This window comes from Leptinotarsa decemlineata, unplaced genomic scaffold (assembly GCF_025532065.1).
Source record: "Leptinotarsa decemlineata unplaced genomic scaffold, Ldec_3_MD MMD2_tig00000010_RagTag_RagTag, whole genome shotgun sequence".
Taxonomy (NCBI): domain Eukaryota; kingdom Metazoa; phylum Arthropoda; class Insecta; order Coleoptera; family Chrysomelidae; genus Leptinotarsa; species Leptinotarsa decemlineata.
The window spans coordinates 4,603,546-4,624,604 of NW_027412538.1; the positions used below are offsets into that span (position 1 = coordinate 4,603,546).

A 21,059-nucleotide genomic window follows, 5' to 3' on the forward strand; every position below is an offset into this window, starting at 1 on the left:
TTGGATAATATCCAAATATTTTTTATTTATTTTCAAGATAATTTTTTTGGGAATTTGAAGGAAATGACTCTGCCCGAGATACTCCTAACAAATGAATGTCATTTTGAAATATTTCTGGTATGAGTTGAGCAAAATATGATATTCTACTTGCGAGACATCGTCATTACTCGCTTGAATGATTAACGATGCTCATCTTCAGCTCACGCTGACAAGCTTCATTCTCATGGGTAATGACCACATTTCTCACTCGTCGAATAATATATTACTATTATTTGTAGTGGGACATTAACGTGCCCTGAACAACTTTTCACATTGCCTTTCAAATGAATTAACTGAGTTTCCAAGGACAAGACAATTTTTGAAATTATAGCGAGGATGGAACATGTGGATTATATTTTCTAATTTCCTGAATTGTAATCGAAATAAAACGCTGAAGCCTATAGTGTACTTTATTTAATTACAAATTTTACCTGAGTTTAAATGGAGTACATGAGATTCATATTCCTAGGTTGTGAGAAAAATATACAATGCAGCTATAAAGTAAAAATAAATAAAGATATAATCTAACTTATTCTAAGATGATGCGAAAAACACTGATGAAGGAAAGTATGGGTATCACTTCAGATGAAATTGAAAAATCGAAATACCAACTACTTTTGTTTATATGAACACTGCTTGAAATAAATTGGAAGGGTTTTTTTTGTGATGTTCAATTAAAAAAATTCTGCCTTTCTACTACTCCATTTTGATAAAAAAGTGGGAATCTTTCGAGAAAATGAAGGAGGCATTCAATTTGAGAAGAAGTAACTTTCAACATAGACGTGAACATTATGCAAAGAAGTAACTTTTAGACACAAGCTGGAAGAAAAAGCGCACCTGAAACAGCTACTTTCAAATCAAGATTGATTTGAAATTTGTTTTTTTGTTTCTCAAACAAATAATTTTATAAGAACACTGGATTATACAAAACACACTTTTCTCTCTTCAGTTTGTGTTCTGAACATTCGTTATGGAATTGAATTAAATATCATTCAAATGAAATGTTTACCGTTTCATTCAGTATATTGTATAGGAATCCTGTGAATGATATCTGATACAAATTTAATATGAATGTTTAGAATACAAACTGAGTAGAGGAAAGTGTTTTTTGTATAATTCAGAGATCATATAAACGTATTATTCTGAAAGAATTTTTCTTTCGTGTAATTTAATGTTTATATGAAAGTAGCTGTTTCAGGATTGCTTTTTCTTCCAGTTTGTGTCTGAAAGTCACTTCTCTGCATCATCTCAACATCTGTGTACAGAGTTACCCCTTCTGAAATTGAATGCTTTCAAATTTTTTTGGAAGATTCCCGCATTTTTTATCAAGAAGGAGAAGTAGACTGCTGAAAAGATTCTTTCCCACTGTTTGAAATATAATTGACTATGTCAAATGGAATATGTTGCTCCAAAGTACTAATTGAATGAAACACACCGATACTTGATAAAATTCCATATCAAAACTCACTATCACTGTTCACTGTGAGATTCATAGTGAACTCACAGTGAACTACGTTAGTGATTTAGAACTAATAATGGTGAGATATTGAAACGGATAGATGTAATATACAATATTTGACAAAGAAGAATGTCAATGTGTATGAATAAATTGTGAAAGATGGAATTCAAATAATCTGTAAAAAATTATGGCCTGAAATAGAAAGATGAAATTGATTATGATGATTTTATGGATATTATTGAAAAACAGAATATCAATAACATTCGATTCACTTTCCAGTAATTGATATCTAACATCTCTTCAGTGGTGTTTGAGAGTTGCAAATTTTTCAGGAAAGTGGAAATCGAAATCTTCATTACTACCTGAAATATTTTCATCCATCAACTAGAATACGATGCAATTCCATATGAAGCGATCCAAAGTTTGTCTAATCTGTGATACATTTTTCTGAGAGTCTCTAAGTTTTCACACTTCATAAATACTCAATAGCAAATGGCTACCACGGGAATTTGTTTAGAATATATTATATCAATGAACTTTCACTGAACCGAAAAGTTCTACAGTTTAATTTCTTTCACTTTCAAGAAATAATTATCTTCTATGTGAGATCCTTTTGGATACTGCGATCCTTGGTCACTGTCTGTCAAAACTCCATGTTATGCTGAGAAGTCGTCATTGGAGAAAGAATCAGATCTGGACCTGAAAATAATAATATGGATCAGTACTGTTTTCATAGGACACTAACAATGATGCGTCATCCGCACGGTGGAAATAATGTGGGATATAACACCATTCAGTTATGGCATCCCATATTGAGAATTTTCAGTCATTTTTAGGAAATGTGTGTTGATAGATGACTGGGTGTGAATGTATACGATCGTATGCTGTTTTGATTCCACCAATTTTTAGAATAAAGGTCTGGACTTTCTCAAACCAGGAGAGAAGTTTCATGCAGGAAGTCAAAGGACATCTGCAAATTATTTTATTTCAATTTCATAGAGTTGACGTAGAATACTTCAATTGTGGTAAATTATTTATAGCAAAAGGTACATTTCGAAAGCAAATTTTTCACCTCGATAAATAACCTCAGTTTTCAAAATCAATAACGCGGATATGAAACACCAATCTCTAATAGATAGCTACTTGATTTGGGAGTAAAAGGAAAGCGAGTAGTACATTTGCAGTTTTGACTTCAATCATACTATCATAATTCTCAAACAGTAGTGAGACTGTAAAAATATATTATTTCGATTCGAAAATATAAGCAGTTACTGTACATATTGCCAAAACATTTTTTTTATAGAAAATGTAATTCGGCTTGCTGAATACATTTTCCAGATGCTTACTTGAATCGTAATGTATTTTTTAAATAGAAAATGTGACATGGTAGAATCTACACATAACTCAATAATCTGAGTCTGCTACCATATGCATACAAAAGCACAAATAATCTCATTTACGAATTTTCTTTCACCTCCACAAATTGGATCACGAACCCTGAGGGTGTTAGGAAGAAACTTTATCTGAATAGGAAAACATTCAGGCCTTGTTTCCAATCCAAAGTGGTATAATAATGTGTCACGGCTTCTTTGCAGAAATCTGTTGAATACCTTTATCACTACATAGTATAAAACAAGGTCGCTTTCCTCTCTCCGTCCCTATGCATGCTCAGATCTCTAAAACTACGCAACGGATTTTGATGCGGTTTTTTCAGTAGATAGAGTAATACAAGAGAAAGGTTTTCACGTGTATAACATGAAGAAAAAGTGGAAAAACAATGATAATTTTAGAGATTTCCAGTGTTATATCGTGATAAACGTATTTTTGGTGCTTACAATTCAAACGCTGGCTGAACCCTACGAGATAGATCAAAATGATGTACAGTAAGCGCCAAACGTGATGGCTAGCCCATCACCATGTGCACAAACTCATTTTCAATGTAACTCTCACCATAGCTCTTGCAAAACATACAAATTCTCTGTACAGAGGCGATTTATTACTTTTCTTCTAATGCTGTTGGCGTTTGGTATTGTCTGAATAATTTTTGTTGTTTCTGAAAACAAGTCATCGCCTAACAAAAAAACCATTCATCAAGAGTCAGACACGTGAAATAATTTTTGAAAAGGTTCAATCATTTTAAAAGTGTTAAATGTGAGTCGGTTACGTTATCAAATGTGGAAAATGAAATATCTCTCACTATATATACATTAAATAGATTTAAAAAATAATCACTTCAACAAGAATCTTTATTTTGTATCAGGTATTTCGATAAGAACTATTGAAAGGGTGGTTGAAGGAGGAAAGCAATTAATTTCTGCAAATAACGGAGAAGTGAAATTTTCCAACCCAAGGAAGAAGCGGCCTAGAAGAGCATCAGTAACTGATATTTCCGAGAATGAGTATTCCAATATTAGACAGATTATTTACGATTTTCATAAGACGGAAGGGTGATGTATTACAGTAAAAAAAGTTCCAACTCAAAATTAATGACGTTTTAGGAATTGTGGCTTCCGAAATATCTCTTTGTGGAATTTGAAAGAATAGGTTCCAAATAGAGTACTGAAAATAATAGAAAAATTTCAATAGAGGAGATGGACATTAGAGCATTGAGGACCAAATATTCACAAAAAATCTATTATTTTCATAGCCGTTAAAATATTCGAGTGACGTATTCCTGTGACAATTTTAAGAAAAAAAAGTCTATATTAACTTGTGTCCAAAAATTCTTCGTTTCGGAGATACGGGGTGTTGAAATTGAATTTTTTTGTTTTGAAAATAACTCTTGCAAAAATTAAGTTATTTACAAGAAATTCGGAACCCTGGGTTTCTTTGACGTGGGAAATCATATTTTCGTATTGATTTTCATGTAACATCTAGAGGGCGCTGCGTACGCTGTCATTATTTATTTCAAATTGCCCTAACTTTATTTACAGTAAACTTTTGGTACTTTTCATGAAAAAACCTAATTACCACACCTTTTCCAAGTAAAAAAGATACACCCTCACGACAACGCTGAAGGTGATCATTTTCGAGATATTTACAATCTTCTATATCGATGCATGTTACTCAGCTCCTAGGCCGCTAAGTGAAGTTGCATTACAAAAACTAAGTATGTGGTGGATCTCGTCAAAATAAACAACTTTTTCCTATAAAATATTTAACGAAGAATGATTTGTTGTCGAAATACAGATTGTTGAAATTTTTCAAAACATGGTACGTTTTTGTCATAAGTTTTTTGCAATTTTAGTTATTTTCATCAAACTTTATACGCAGTTTACCCTTACAGACTTCTTCTAAACTGAGCATTATCAAACTGCTTATTCAATCCCAATTGAAAAAATTTGTCAGGTTCAATTATTCAATTAGAAAGTGCTACATTTCGGAGTTTGTAAAAAAATAATTCGGAGAAGTACTATAATAATAATAATACCTAATAATAATGGTCTTTATTGGGTGAAATAAAATATAACATCCAAAAGGCGAAGTTCAAAACTGCAGTGTAGAACACTACAGGTTTGTTCTACCACTTAACCTCCACAGCCAGTTACGAGAACTGGCAACAAAAAAAAATAAAACAAATACAAACAAAAAACAAAAAAAAAATGGAAAAAGTAATACATTATACACCTTATATCAATCAGCATTCCAATAACAACAAAATAAAGAATATACATATGAATAAACTACTAAGCATTCAAGTTTGTTTACATAATAGTTCAATTTTCAATTTTTGCCAAAAAATACCTATTTTGAAATGTTTTAAATGAGGGGGAAGTTTATTGTAAACGTTGCATATATGATACGTGAATGATCGTTTGAAAAATTCATGACTGTGTAACGGAGGAGTTAATAACCCTTTATGCTTTACATTCAAGTTGTGTACGTCAGTCCGAAAAGTAATTTTATTATATAGATAGGTCGGAATCTTATTGCAGATAACCGTATTATAGAAACACGCTGAGTGTAATGACCTTCGGTTTTCCATATTGAGCCAACAAGTTTCTGACAGCTTTGATGAGATTCTGTTCCTTCAAAAGAAAGAACTGAAATTATTTTTATTTATAATGCTGAAGATTGGTGTGCTCGTAGGACAGCCCGTGTTTTAAATGAAAGGCATGCAGGCCAAAATGTGAGTCACCGATATGTCCTAGACCATTTTAAAAAATTTGAAAAGACCGGTTCTGTGTGCAACAAACCAGTAAAAAAGCAGAGAGTTCTTACGGAAGCCGCACAGATTGAGATTTTAGGTCGTTGATTCGCCGTTGAGCCTACTACTTCAATTTCCAAAGGCGCTAAGTTATTAAATATTTCAGTTGATTCTACACACGAAGTTTTGAAACTAAACAAGTTATTTCCTTATGAAATGAGTATTATTCAGCAACTCAGTGAGAATGACTATGATAGGAGAATTGAATTTTGTGAAATAATGACTGCGAGAATTCAAAATGACCCGAATTTAATAAAAAATATTTGCTTCAGTGATGAATCAAATTTTTTTCTTAATGGCTTTGTGAATAAGCATAACTGTAGATACTAGGAAAATGTAAATCCACACTTGTTTCGAAAGGATCATATGCAATATCCACAAAAAATAAACGCCTGGGCTGGAATTCCGGGGAACGAACTAATTGGCAATATTTTTATTGAAGAAAATCCATCTGGTCAATTGTATTTAAACTTATTGAAAAATGTAATCGGTACACTCATAAACAGTCCTTAGAACGCCAACTTGATGAAGAAGACAACCCGCTCTTGGATGAACAAAATTTACATTTTCAACAAGACGGCGCATTGCCACACTACGCATTGCATGTCCGACAATGGCTCGATCAACGGTATCCTGACAAATGGATTAGCAGAAGAGGCGCTCTGGAATGGCCGGTGAGATCTCCGGATTTAACGCCATTGGATTCCTTTCTCTGGGGTTATTTGAATACAATGGTATACAAAACTCCCCCGCAGGACATCCAGGATCTAAGACACAGAATAACTGACACATGCAGACAAATTAATAACGAAACATTTACAAAAGTCCGACAGAAATTCGAGAACAGCCAATTTCAGTTTTCTAGACATGGTTGAGTGAGGAGTGAGTGAGATCTTTAAAATGATGTGTTACAAGATAGGGGGTGCCATTTAAAATTATTGAGTGGGTGTAGCTAGGGGTAAGGGGGTTAAACCTAAAATACCACTGGAACTGGTTTTAAACTTCCTTCTCGATATCTAAATTGACGTGTATTTTGCCTAGGGCAAATTCTACCTGCTAAACGAAGTACTATGGGCGAGAAGTTTTGAAATGAAGGCACTGTATAGCATTTCAACCCACGAAAGTATAGCGTTACGAAAAACCAGTGATCGAAAGGTAACTTTACTACATGAACGCTCCTTTTCCCTCGCTGCTGGCGTCGCAGTTGGAATATTCAACAATCTTTTTTATCGAACATCTACAACATAAAAGGAACCTACATACAAATTTCAGCCTCCGAAAATTTAGCGGTATGCAGAAACAGATGAAAAGGTAATTTTCATATGTAAACGCGGATAGATTATGATGAGAATTAAAAAATCTCACTTAGACTCAACTTTATTCCAATTATTTTCAACTTCGGGCCGCAGCCTATCTCAGACTCACATATTCAGCCAATTCGAAAAGATCCTTTCAACGTTTCCAGCAAATTTTATTGCCTTCCTGCTACCAAAATCAGAAGATTTTTTATAAAGGAAGACTGTGTTTCATTTACGTATTTCGTCGGTAAATCAAGCGGTCTTTGGACGATGCCAACGAAGCAAATGAAAGGGCACGTTCATACCAAAATGGATCGAGGGTAAATCTTTCAGCCTTATCGAAGGAATTCAGTTGGCTTTTGCAGCTTTGTATAACGCTAATTCCAAATACGTTGCATCGACAGTGGTGGCGATAAAAAACAAAAGGGATACAACTATGTGCGAAGCAGGTTTTTTTCATATTGTTTTAACATGAGCATTTCAGGCATCACAAACATGGGAAACATAAAATTTTCATTGTGAAAATTTATGGGGTCAGAGCTCCTATCGATGGAAGTTGCATTTGAGAAACTACTCAAAATATAACACGAGACAATAAAACATATTTTGGTTCTTTTTTTGAATAACATGAGATTTGTTTTTTAGATATATTTGCAAACAAACTCATCAAATAATCTCATCATCAAACAAAATGGAATTGGACAAACATTTTTGGGTTTCCACTTCTCCATCTTGATACAAAAATGTGGGAATTTTCCAAAGAAAGAATGGAAGCAATCAATTTCGAAAAATTAACTCCATACAAAGATGTGTAGATCAAGCAAAGAAGTAACTTTCAACCTTTGAATGACAGAAATAAATGTATTATTAATGTGATTTTTTATTTCCTTTTACAAAATGAAATTTAATTTGCGAGAAAGACATTTCAAACATAAAATTCACTCACGCTTATCTTATAAACTCTTTGAAATATCGTCCATTCTGCTCTGAACAGTAATAAAGCATGTTTTCGAAACTTCCATCTGACATTTCGGAAAACTTCAGTAGGAATTGACTGGCATGTTGCTGTAATTCGTCTTTTAAGTTCTTCAATATCACAAGGTTGTATTTCATGAACAACGGATTCAAGATGCCCCAAAGGGGAACGACAATTTGTCTATCAACATTGCAATTCAGGAAAAATTAGAATAGGGATAGTAGTGACTCAATTAGACATGATTTCACGCAACTCTGTTCTTCTATCATCTTCGTCCTCGTGGAGCTCTTGAAGAACCTGCATTTTATAGGGAAGAAATTTATGCATTTTCAAAGCTTTTCTTACAGTCCCGCGTAACATTCCCGTCTGTTCTGATACTGATCGTAATAAGCTCGTAAGCTCTACAGCAAATGTTATCAAAACATCAGTTTGAGCTGCTTCATTTAGTACTCGGGGTTTTTTTTCATTTGTCACTGAACCACTTTCGTGAAACCTATTCACCAAATCAAGCACATACCGGTGAATCACATTAATATTTGGATCTCATTCGTTAAAAAGACATGCCACTCTTCGTGCGCACTTTCCAATTACTCCATAGATCACAAACATTTCAAGAAACATTTTTATACTTTCATACACTTATTGAAGTTATCTCTAAACAGCCCAATAGGTACAACTGTATGCACAATACTATTATATCGTTCAAATTTGCGAACCAATTTTTGTTCGGAACAGAACCTTTTCACAGCAGGAGTAGCAAACAAGAACGGCTATCTGTACACTTTCTGCGATGAGAATCGAAAATTTAGCATTCACATAACACATCGTCACTGCCATGTACGTTTTACTATTAGACTACTTTTTGAGGTGAATTAGTTGGAGCTGATGGCTAATATTACTCCCAATAAAGGGTTGGAACGGTACCACCTATTATTCATACAAGATCTGGTCCAACCATTCATCTCAGTATAGGCGTACTAATAATTACTTCTATTAGTTTAGAACGCTATTTTTTGGAAAATATTAAGTCAGGGACCATTGGAAGCGGAATTGAATGCCAATCAAAATAACGTGCTACTTGACCCCCCTTCTCATTTGAAATTGTAAAGGTAAGCACTACTCCTGCTAAAGGGTTAAACCACGAGGGCTACAGAAAGTCCTTGAAAGTGTCCCCCTTGTCAATAAAATTGCTTGTCAATAAAATTGACCTGGTTTTTCGATTTCTCATATCGTTTACTGAAAGCAACATATTAAGGGTGAGAAGTTTTCAAATTTACACTCTGTATATTCTGGCTCTAGCAGGTGATGAGTATATTTCGAATAGCTTTATGGAAATGGATGTACCTGTTTGCCACTGCTAAAATGAGAAGTTAAAAATGGAAATATGAACGGGAATAGGATTTTCGAAAAACATTCTGTATGAATGTTTGTATGTATGTGTGTATCGAATGTGACATCTGGATGTTTGTGAATAAAAAAATAACTGCCTAGGTCTGAAGTGGTTAGACTAGCGACTGTCTTATAATGGGATATGAAACCGAAAAACGATTACTTTCCGGAACGTTAACGATCTAAATGAGGCGAAGTAAATAGGTTTGATTTTTAACTTGGATTATTCAATTTTTTGGCTGAATAAATTCGTGAATATATCATACGCCCAGTAACTGATGGATCGCACTCTTCAGTGGTTCATATTACTGGGTAACTTTTAGTGTTAAACATTTCAGTTTGCTTTTATTACACTTCAGCAAATTTGTTTTTGACAGCAATGCTTTGTTTTCAGATTGTTGGAGGTGAAACACTCAAAAAAAACAAATAACTTTGACTCATCCTCGAAAAATTTCTTTCACAGAATAATGTACTTACTGATTTGAAACAAGATAAATTCGGTCTGTCGGTAGCCAGGTGGTTCGACGTGGCTGCTTTGTCTACTCATTCGAATTGACTGCCGCGTTGGAAAGGTGGTTCTAGCCCCAGTCTGAACGATCGATTTTCACTTGCTATCATCCAACCCGTGTTAGGAAGCACACGTTAAAAAGTAAGACCTCGTTAATCCTTAGCTCGCACAAGTTTCGACTTCTGAGGTTTGTCGTTCGTAAGTGTGCAACAGCTGGTTAGCGGAAAAACAGATTTTAAAGCAGAAACAGACAGATATGTTAATGTTTCACTTTTCTAATCTGATGGTTTCACTGAGGGGAGCGACACAACTTGAATGTAGCAATTAAGCCCCCAAATAAAATATTTTTGGACTGTCACTGTAACCGACTGGTCGGCGGCTTGGCTAGAAAAGTCGACAACTGTTTTTGTGTGTACGTGTACTCTATCTTCAACTTCGAACGTATTGCTTGTGATTTCATGAAACTGTGAGCAGCCTTCCAATTGGAAATACAAGGTTTAATGAAAATTGCGGATTCGTTTGATGAACCAAAAAAGCGGTTGCTTTACTCGAATCAGGGATTGAGAAGTCCACGAATTCATCGAGTTCAGAGTTTCTATATTCTCTGAATCTCATTGCCCGAAAAATGTTACATGTTTCAAATGAACATCTTGAAAGATATTGTTGTGACAAATGAAAATCTTGCTTAACAATGATTGAAAGTGATGATACTAATAGAGGTAGGTACTTGGCTTGATTGAGTATCTGAATTTACAGTTTACAATGTGGATGTGCCAATTTAAAAACAGGTCAGTAAACTAAATCGATTTTATCATTTAACAGGTTGCACCCGCAATATTTATGCTTGTGAATTTCCAAGTATTCTAAATAATTGAGTTTGTAACCCTTCTTTCCATAGTACAAAATTTCCGTATCGTTTAGATTCGGAAATTTGTGGTCGCATGCCCAGGAATTGTTTGAAAACATCGAATCATTTTTTCCTAGACTGAAAGACCTTTCATGTTCAGCATACCGTTTTTGGAAATTTCGACCACATTGTCCAATATAAACACTATTACACTCCGGATACTTAAGCTTATGAACTCCAGATTTCTCCAACTTGTCCACCTTATCTTTGGCATTGAAAAGGAAATCAGATAACCTGGCATGTGGTCTGAATGCCACTTCCACATTGTTTTTTCTGAAGAAACCCGCAATTATCTGTATTCTTTTTCCAAAATATGTTAGTTACCCATTTCTTGATTTCTGATTGGACAGGGAAATTCAGACAGCTGCTTTTATAATATGGAACTTTTACTGATTTGGAGTGAAATGAATGAACAATACAGCCAACAATAATGGACGGTTATTCGCAGATATACAGCGAATTCTCAAAATAGAACCCTACTGGCTTCACCATTGCCTAACTAAAATGAGATGCAGGCACGGGTCGCCACAATAAAAGTATTATTCAACCTTTCAGGCCTCAGGCAAAGTATATTGAACTAAATAAAATAATGATAAAAAACTTTTAAAATAAGCTTTTTTTAAGTGCCCTAAAAAGATCAAAATTAAATTATGAATCACAATAACCACATTTATTTATGAATTTACAGAATTTAAATTATGATAAAAGCTTGTAGCGATGCCTAGAAAATATCTTTACATATTCAGTCAGATGAAATTTAAATTAAGAAACATTCTGGCAGTTCAACTAGGTACTGCAATAAATTTCAAACCCGATAAATCCTGTGTGTAAAAAAGTTATTCAAAGTTAAAGTTCCACATTTTAAGCATTCACGGCACTTTTATTTAATTACAAACATTATGTATTGCTTACAAGTTTAGTAGGTGCATACCTAATTACAAAATTTCAATCACGAATTGAAATTATCGCGACAAGCTTTTATTATACTTTCAATTCTGTAAAATCATAAATGAATGTGGGTAATGTGATTTAAAATGTTATTTTGATCTTTTTAGGGCACTTAAATAAAAGCTTGTTTCAAACGTTTATGATTATTTTATTTTATATTTTTTAGTTGCAATCGATAGTTATCGATCAATACGAAAGTCCATCAATGAAACAGAGAGCCTCTCAACAGAAAAACTTAAGGAACGCGGAAAACTATTATCAAGATAAACTATATTCTATAGAAGTAGGTAGGTACCTACTCCTCCGGTATACCGTATAGAATAATTAGCTTGTTATATTTCTTAGTCTATTCATTTCATTAATGGCGTCATTATTACATGGCCGAGTCCCAGTTAATTTCAAACAGTCTAATTCTTCTATCAGGAGGCCTTTGGCGTTTCAAATTATCGCTTTCATTGGCAAGTTTTTTATTTCGTTTCAATTTCTCTTTCTCTAACCTTCTTTTCTTTTGTGTTGATGTTTCTTTATTTCACATAGTGTTCCCATAAGTACCAAAGAAATATTTGCAACCCTCCCAGAGTTTCGTTCACCAGGGTAATAGCTAATATACAACAGGGTGCGCTCCGATGCACTAAGGTGGTACGTTCACGACATCATTTTACACCCTGATGCCACTCAGTCCTTGCCACGACCTTACCTTGACGTGGGTGGTAATTTGATGAAAGATGCGCACCTTTTTCAGCTTATAGCTTACTCGTGCCTGACGAAACACCGTTCGGGTTTGATTTTAGAGTTTTCCTTCTTCTAGACGGGTTGCACACCAATGCTAATGACACCTATCTCACCAAACTATACAAGTCATGGTATACCTCTTGTGACTGTTGCTCACATTGCGTGATGGATCCTCTTACTTTAGGAACTTAGAAGGTGGTAGATAATAAGATTTTTCAAAATGCGAATAAATATGTGTTCTTAGAAACTACTACACCATTTATAGTCTTCTTTTTAGAGTCGGGAAGTAGGTATTTAAAGGTAAAAGCTTGATTTAATTTTTTTTCTAGAAATATATTTTTTTTATTGAAGCCAACCCTGGATGTGGTATCTATTTCATGTTAGGCCTACTAACTGCCTATCATTAACGAATGCGTATACAAAATTTCGCGTCCCTGCTATTTACCGCTGAGGAGATCTCTCGTTCGGAGCCGATCCTGGCAGCAGCATCAGGTCACGTTTATAATTATCATGCATTGTCATCGGTTCCAGACCAGCACGCAAAATTTCAATTTCAATCGGATACCGGAAAGTGGGTCAAATTAAACTTGCAAGATTTGTTAACATACATACAAGTCAAGTTAAATAAAACTTTTAATAATGCGTGGGTAACAATAACGTGGGTAACGCAATTCAATAAAATAGTTTCCCATATAAGAACGGTGGCGGTTTTTCTGTACAATCCGATAGATTTTTAGACATACCGAGGATCGCTGTGGCAAGCAACCCACCATACAAATATATAAAGTATGTATTAAAAATATATGTTAACGGATTGAACGTAAAATAACTCGAAGGAAAAATGCCTGGGTTTTGCTACAAATTGATGAAGATATTGGAGAGTTATGGCGTTGAAATGGATTTTTTTTAACAAAGAGCAAACAAATGGTAATTTTCCAGTTTCAATATAATAGCCAAATCAAACCCATACGCTCGAATAGTATGGAAATCGAAATGGGCGTTCCACAGGGATCGATCTTGGGTCCAATCCTATTCATTTTGTATGTGAATCATCTCGATGCAATAATTGGTACTACTGATTATACTGCGTATGCAGACGACTTTTCATTGTTTCTGTCCTCTATGGATAATGATTACCTACGAACGAAATGTATTGGAACAATTCATGCAGTTTAACCTTTTTTCAATAGTAGGAACCTATTTTTCACTATTCAAAAACTCAGATGTTAAGATTTCATCGTCGCCAAAGAAATATTGATGATTTTGAAGCCAAAATTGGTGAACTTACTATACAGAATACACATGAAGAGGTTTGGTTTTTGGGAGTATCTCTGGATGAACATTTCTCTTGGAAATTCCATTGCCAACAATTATTTTCCAAACTGAATACTTTAAAATATCTCTTTGAAAATTTACGATCTGTTCTAGAAGTGGAACATATGGCGAATGTTTATTATGCCCAAGTCGAATCGAGACTCAGATATGGCATTTGCCTATAGGGCAATACACCGTACCGGCAAATAGCTAAAATTTTTAATGAACGGCATCCAGAAAAAAATGTTCAACATACTACTGTGTCAAGGATAATGTTGAAATTCAGAGAAACAGGATCCGTAGCAAATCAATTTAAGAAAAAGCACACTCCAAATAAATATGATGAGGAGGCCCGACTTAACAATTGTTTGAAATTTATTGAACACGGGCAAACGAGCATAACCGACATTATAAAAAAATACCGATTACAAGAGAGAAAGTGTTAGAAAATTTTTATCAAAGAATAAAATGAAATAAAAGCCAAAATTTATAAACACATTGAAAGAACGAGATTTTAATGTCCGTTTGGGGTTTTCATTCTGGTTTCAAGGAGAGAGAGAAGAAAATGTAAAGTTTCCGTATACAATTTTATGGACAGACGAGGCAACGTTCTCTTCAAATGGAACGGAAAGTTCCCAAAATTGCCGATGGTGGGCTCAAGAAAATCCCAATTTCACTGTTGAATGTGGTGATCAGTATTCCTTTAAAACTAATGTATGGTGTGGGATACTTAACGACCAAATAATTTGGCCATTTTTCTTTAGGGAAAATTTATCATCCGTCGGTTATCTCAACCTTTTAAATCATGAGGTTAGTGAAGTTTTAGATAATATGCCTTTGAATATCAAATACGACCTATGGTATCAGCTTAATGGCGCACCAATACATCACACGGTTGCTGTAAAACAGTCCCTCCAACAAATGTTCAGAGGCAAAGTTATTGGACGTAACTGGGAACATTATTGGCCACCTAGATCACCCAACTTGATGCCTTTAGACTTTTTCTTGGGGGGGGAAACAAAAAGTGTACCGAAGTAGACCATTTACTGACATACAACATCTGGAATTCTGGAAAATACCATTCGCAAGTGATATGCAATTATAAATCCCCGATTTATCAAAAATGCAGTTACAGATGTCAGTAGAAGGACCATAATTTGTATTGAACGTGGAGGACGACATACTGAAATGTAGGCTATAAGTGTTTGACAACCTCATTTAGATTAATAAGTAATTTTTTGTACCCATTTGTATTTTCTATAATATTATTGTTGTTTAAAATTTATAATAATAATAATAGTTCTATCGAAATTATTTGCATTTATTTTAGTTGCCTCTGGTTTTTCGAAATCAAAGGTTTGTTCAAGAAAATAGCCAAGTGATTGAAACTTTGCACCAGTAATGTTTAAATTTTTATAGCAAATTTTTAATTTCTCTCTAAAAATGTCCGTATAAGTGGAAATGTATCAGAAAAGTTAAACTCCATGATGAGTTTGTTATGTATACATGAATTGATGACAATTAACCGAACTTGTTTTTTAAAATAAAGGGGATATCTGTCAAAAATAAGCAAAACGTTAACTTTATCCTAGTTGCATAAAATTTGGCATATGGATATAAAATTGCCGTAGACACACACAACTTTTTCAAGTAACTTTTTGTTAAATTCGATCTAGAAATGCACTTCTTGAATTTTTTTCAAAAAAAAAGTTGAATTTGACAAACACTGAACGTCAGTGGGTCGCAATTGACCGCATCATTTCAAGTTAAATTTAAAGCACAAACAAGTGCTTCATTGAAACTTTTCCAAAAAAAAGTTTCCCATATGGTGCGCACTTTAATGGTGACACTGTATGTAGGTAGTGCTGCGTTAAATTACCCTATATGTTAGAAATATGATCTGTTGTCGAATTTTTTGAAAACGATCTGATGGAGCAAATCTGGTGGCATTTTTGGATTCAGCAGACCCAAATTACCTAAAACAGTAAAAACATTTTCGGCAGCAAACCGTGTGTTTACCAGTGTTATCAGATCATTCAGCACTTCAAATATCAATTCACGAAGGAATTTGATGAGATGACCTGGTGCTATAGATTATGATACTTGCAAACCACAGCCATTAAACCTGGAATATTGCTTTGACATATAAAGTGTTTCTTCTCGAATATCCATTTCTGAAAGATGTTTGAAAGGGGTTTCCTATTTTTCCCCTTGTGCAATAAATTCATGTGACCCTCCATCATCCTTTGCGTCATATATTTATATATTATCATTCTCAGCCTTGCCATATATATCCCTCAAAACGAAACAAAAAAGACACTCTGCCCAATATCACAAACACTCATTCCTTCGACACGACGCGGCTTGCAAAATAATATCTGGTGTTGACATTTTCGACAAGCCGACGTTGGGGCGGCATTGGCGGTGTAAATGGAGGCCCGCAACAGCCACGTATGCTGATAAGTGCGCTGATAGTTTGATAGTTCTGCGAAGGGATAATGTTTTCAAGCGTTCAGCTGTTGTTGTTTGAGGATATTGAAACAAATGGGACGGGTTGGGATGAGTTGAAGATGGGGGTTGTTTCGGAAGTTTTTGATATATATCTGTGAGGTATACAGTCTGAGGGAATATATGAAGAGTGTTTCTCAGTGTCATATAAAACTTTGGGGAAGTGGCTAATTCTTGAAAAAATTGATGAAAGCAACTTTGTTGAAATGAATTTTTTTTTCAACTGAAATGATTATTTTTGTGAATTTGTTAGTAGGGGAGAGTGTGTATGAACGAGTCAGTTTTGAAAAAATATAAAAAAATTAACGTCAGTTGATGGTTATTGAATAATATTGCTTTTTGTAAATAATTAGTTTCGAAGTCATGGTTATCCAATCCAAATAAAATGAGATACAACGACAAAAATTAGTAATATGGCGACTTTAACAAAAAAAAGAAAATCGGTTTTTTCAAAGCAACATGTGTATGAAAGAGCTGAGCATGTGCTATGTAAGAGACGGGTTCCTTTTACAGAAAAACAGACTTGCAGCAAATGAAAATCACTTAATAAACCATTTATCTGTTATATAAATCTTATCAAACTATGAAATTGCTTATTTCTGTGAAAGTCGCTCATTTTTTAGTCTCAAATCACAATCTTACAACAATCTTGAGCAATATAATTTATATTTTTTTGATAATCAGTCTCCATTATGAAATAATCAAATAACTGGAAACGTTTTAATGACACAAGACTCCTCTTTATGAAAAACAGTCTTTCATCAATAACAATTTCTTAATAAACTATTTATCTCTTATAGAACCCTAATCAAATTTGAACAGTGCTTATTTCTATTGAAATCACAGTTATTTATCAGTTATTTTTTGAGCATCTCAATACAATTATAATTTGAAAAAAAATCAGTCTCCTTATGAAATGATTAACTAGAAACGTTTTTGGCAAAAGAAATTTGTAACACCTTCAATGCCGCAAGACGTGTGTGAAAAAATATTACAAATCTTACACTGGTACCATTCTACTCTGCTCTTAGAATAATCTCCATTACACACAGTACAATCATTTTGATAAGTTGTGAAGTAATCTCCTTGTTCTTCAATTCCAATAGATTAATTTCATGAAAAGAAAGTTTTTGGCTCTCTACTACTCCATCTTGATACAAAACAAAAGGATGAGGGAATTTTCCAAAGGAAGGAAGGTAGTAATCAATTTGAAAATAAGAAACTCTCTATATGGATGTGTAGATCATGCAAAGGAGTAACTTCCAGATACAAACTGAAAGAAAGTCCTCCTGAGACAGCTACTTTCATATAAACATTGAATTACACGAAAGGAAAAAATTCTTTCGAAACAAATACTTCTATATGAACACTGAATTATACAGAAGATACTTTTCTATACTCAGTTTGTATTTCAAACATTCGTTGTGGAATGAAAATCAGATATCATTCACATGAGTTCTACTTCAAATAAATGGTAACAAATTGCACTTACATGGAACACTGTCATCCTCACTGGTATACATCGATGTTTCGCCTCAAGACACTTGCCCTAAGGCTCTTCAGTACCAACTTGAATAACATTATAGAAAATACACACACTTCATTCATGAATTAATGTCACGGAATAAGCTCGATCTGCTTATGTCATCGATGACATCGTAATGACATTCATTCACCTATTTGATTTAATCCCAGCCAAGAGGAATCTCATTTGAAATGAAGGGGTTATATTTTTAGGAGTGATCAATTTTTGGGAAAGAAAGTTTTTGGCTTTCTACTACACCATCTTGATACAAAAAAAAAAGGAAAAATAAACTTTCTTTCCCAAAAAATAACTACTCCTAAAAATATAACCCCTTCATTTCAATTAATTTCATCATTTGAGCTTGTTATGAGGAAGCATCGTGCAAATATATGATAGCGCTGGAATCACTGGACTCATCATGTGCTTCGGAACTTAGTTTTATAAATTTTATTTTGTTAGCATTTTCTTAACCCCAACTTTTATAGGTTAATTTTCCTTCTCTTCTTCGTTTTATTTTTTTCTGAAGCTGAATTGGATCTGTCGGTCACATATGATGCAAGGAACGCATCGTCAAAAAATATGTTAGAATTAAGGAGATATATGCCAGTTTTGAAGAATCCTTGAGTAACATTTTGTAGGCTGAAAGCTGCTAAATAGGCATCTCTAACAAAATGCGCAATTTGGTGTAGTCAAAGAGCCAGTTTTCGTGCCATGAAAGAGCCATCTCTTTCAAAGCCTCCATAAGTAGCTCTTCTAAAACATTTTGTCATTAAAGTTGTAACCTCAAAATACAGCTATTTCACGTAAATATTATAACAGTAATGCTAAATATATGCATAACAATACAACATATCAATTTTAACAACTCATGCTGCACTTTTCTTTATAAAACAAATTAGGTATACGCAGACATACATACTTTTTTGTCCTAAAATGTTTGATGTGATTTACCGACGAAATTCGGTTTCGCAGAACTGTCAAATGTTTTCGGTTGACAGTTATTCTGTGTTGCCATACAAACATTACAATAAAATTATGGTAGGATTTTGGTAATTGGTAGACAATCACATCGGCTCTTTCATACCTGGTTCTTTCATACACACTCTCACCTACATGCGTTATTCGTTTCGAACATCGTAGTGGTTCACAGAATATTCCATTCCAGAGCGAGGAGGAATTAAAAAAAGTTCAAAAATGAGAAAATGATTCATAGATAGAGATTTGAAAACAAACATAACTTTTATAGCAAAACGAAATGTTATTCCAATGAATAATAATTCAATTTCAAATAACAACAATATAACGACCAAAATTTTACATATCAAAACAGAGATGTTGTATCAATTCGAAACTCGGGCTGTAGAGAGCTGTAGAGAGTAGAACTCACATCGAGAAGTATAAACTTCAGTCTTCCAGAAATCCCTTTCTCAATCGCATTAAAAAACTGCTGTATTTGTTGATGCTCATCTATTCCTTTGATGAGTTGATTAACTTATTTTGAGCCTCTTCAGAGTTATGATTATTTGGAACATGTCACTCATAGCTGGCCACATTCAGCTTCCACTTTATGAGAACAACATATCTATTGGAAAATTTAATCGCGTTTATTCATGCCGTTTTGCAACTAAGAGTCTTTATTTCAGGAAAAAACACAAGCACTACAAAAAAATCCTCAAAGCGCTCTGAGAGTGTTTCCTTTGTGAAATTAGCGATTCAAATTGAATTTGAATAGCTGGATAATGAATCCATTTGGAATAACGTTCCTAGAAAGTGTATGCCACATAAACACAGTTTTCCAAATGGAAAAGTTCTTAAACAGTGAACCTCAAAACGATGAGCAGCCACAGTCCGTCGCGTATTTTTGATATGTACTGCTTTTGGTGGAATCAAATGTGTCAAGTCACTTGAACACTTTCCCTGAAAGTATCCATAGAAGAGAAACCAATTTCCAACCTTTCTTCGATGTTCCAGGCTATCAAGGTTGCAAGTGATGTTCGCGTCTCCAATCAGGCGGATGCTGTTTTCTGGATGGAATCCAACAGCTTCAGGATATGCTGGTTACTTTCACTCAATTTTAAATCACTTATGGATCTTCTTCAGCAATATCCTGCTGTCGGTGAAGATGTGCATAAGTAATTCTGAAATCCAAATGAAATGACGTCAGCAGAGCAATATATTGGAAACTTGATTTTTTCCAGTAAGTCGTTTATATACAATAAAGAGAAGGTTGTAGGCAATATGGATCCCTGGGGTACGCCAGTATTGATGGTGTAAGCATTCAAGAGAAATCCATCAAAGGCCACTTGCAGGAAATGTTCTTCTAGTAAGGTGAGGTCATACCATTTTGGAACGGAGGTGAAATATCTTGGCATTGTCCTTGATAAAAGACTCACCTGGAACGTTCACTTTGACAAAGTTTTACAAAAAGTCATGCCTCTATGGATATGTCGAAGGATTTGTGGTAAAACTTGAAGTTTAGGTCCCAAACAAATCCATTGGATTGATGTGATGATTGTCAGATCAATGATCACTTATGGTGCAATTGCCTGGTCGCTGAAGGCTTTACAGAAAAAGGTCCAAGCGGAGCTCTCTGGCTTACAGAGACAGGCTGTCATAAGCACCACACCACCAGTGGCCACAGAGATTCTTGTAGATCTACCTCCTCTCCACATTCTTCTGGAGGGAGAGGCTAGATAGACTACATACAGACTTGTGCTCATTGCCAATTGCACAAACCAATTTAATGCAGAGTGCAACAGACTGTTGGTTGACACTGGAAGTCACAGCATTCTGGAAATGATCTCTGACTTTATGCTTTCAACTGTCAACTGCGAACTGCCTCCTGAAGTACTATTCCCGACTCGGACTGTCGGAAGACAGTGTGTGTCGCCTCTGTATGGAAAATGATGAACCAGCAGAGCATATACTTTGTGCCTGCCCTGCTGGGGACCGAATCAGGTTTTTAGAGTTCGGCAGAGCCGTACTCTTACCATTTGACCTGAAAGACCACTCACCATACAAACTAATTAGCTTCGATAAGGAGCTGGATTTATTTGGTCCAGTGTGAATAGGTGTGTGCCACAAGAAACCCTTGCGGGTTGCGGTGGAGGCTCAAATAGACCCACTCACTGAGACCTAACCTAACCTAAACAGACCTGAGCTGTAGAGTTATGCACATAAATAATCCAACAAGCCATAGCATCGAAGTTTGGCCAGCAAACCCTCATGCCACACACGGTCAAAGGCTTC

General features: G+C 34.7%; 1 protein-coding gene across 2 annotated transcripts in view; it reads right to left on the reverse strand.

Moving 5' to 3' along the window:
• Positions 1–436: 436 nt before the first annotated feature.
• Positions 437–21,059, reverse strand: part of side (motor axon guidance molcule sidestep) — a 249,718-nt gene continuing 229,095 nt past the window's right edge. For both annotated transcript variants that reach the window (XM_074171289.1, XM_074171290.1), the window contains one exon: positions 437–2,197. In XM_074171289.1, coding sequence (XP_074027390.1) covers positions 2,142–2,197 — 56 coding nt within the window. In that variant the 3' untranslated portion in view covers positions 437–2,141. The remainder of the gene's footprint in view (positions 2,198–21,059) is intronic.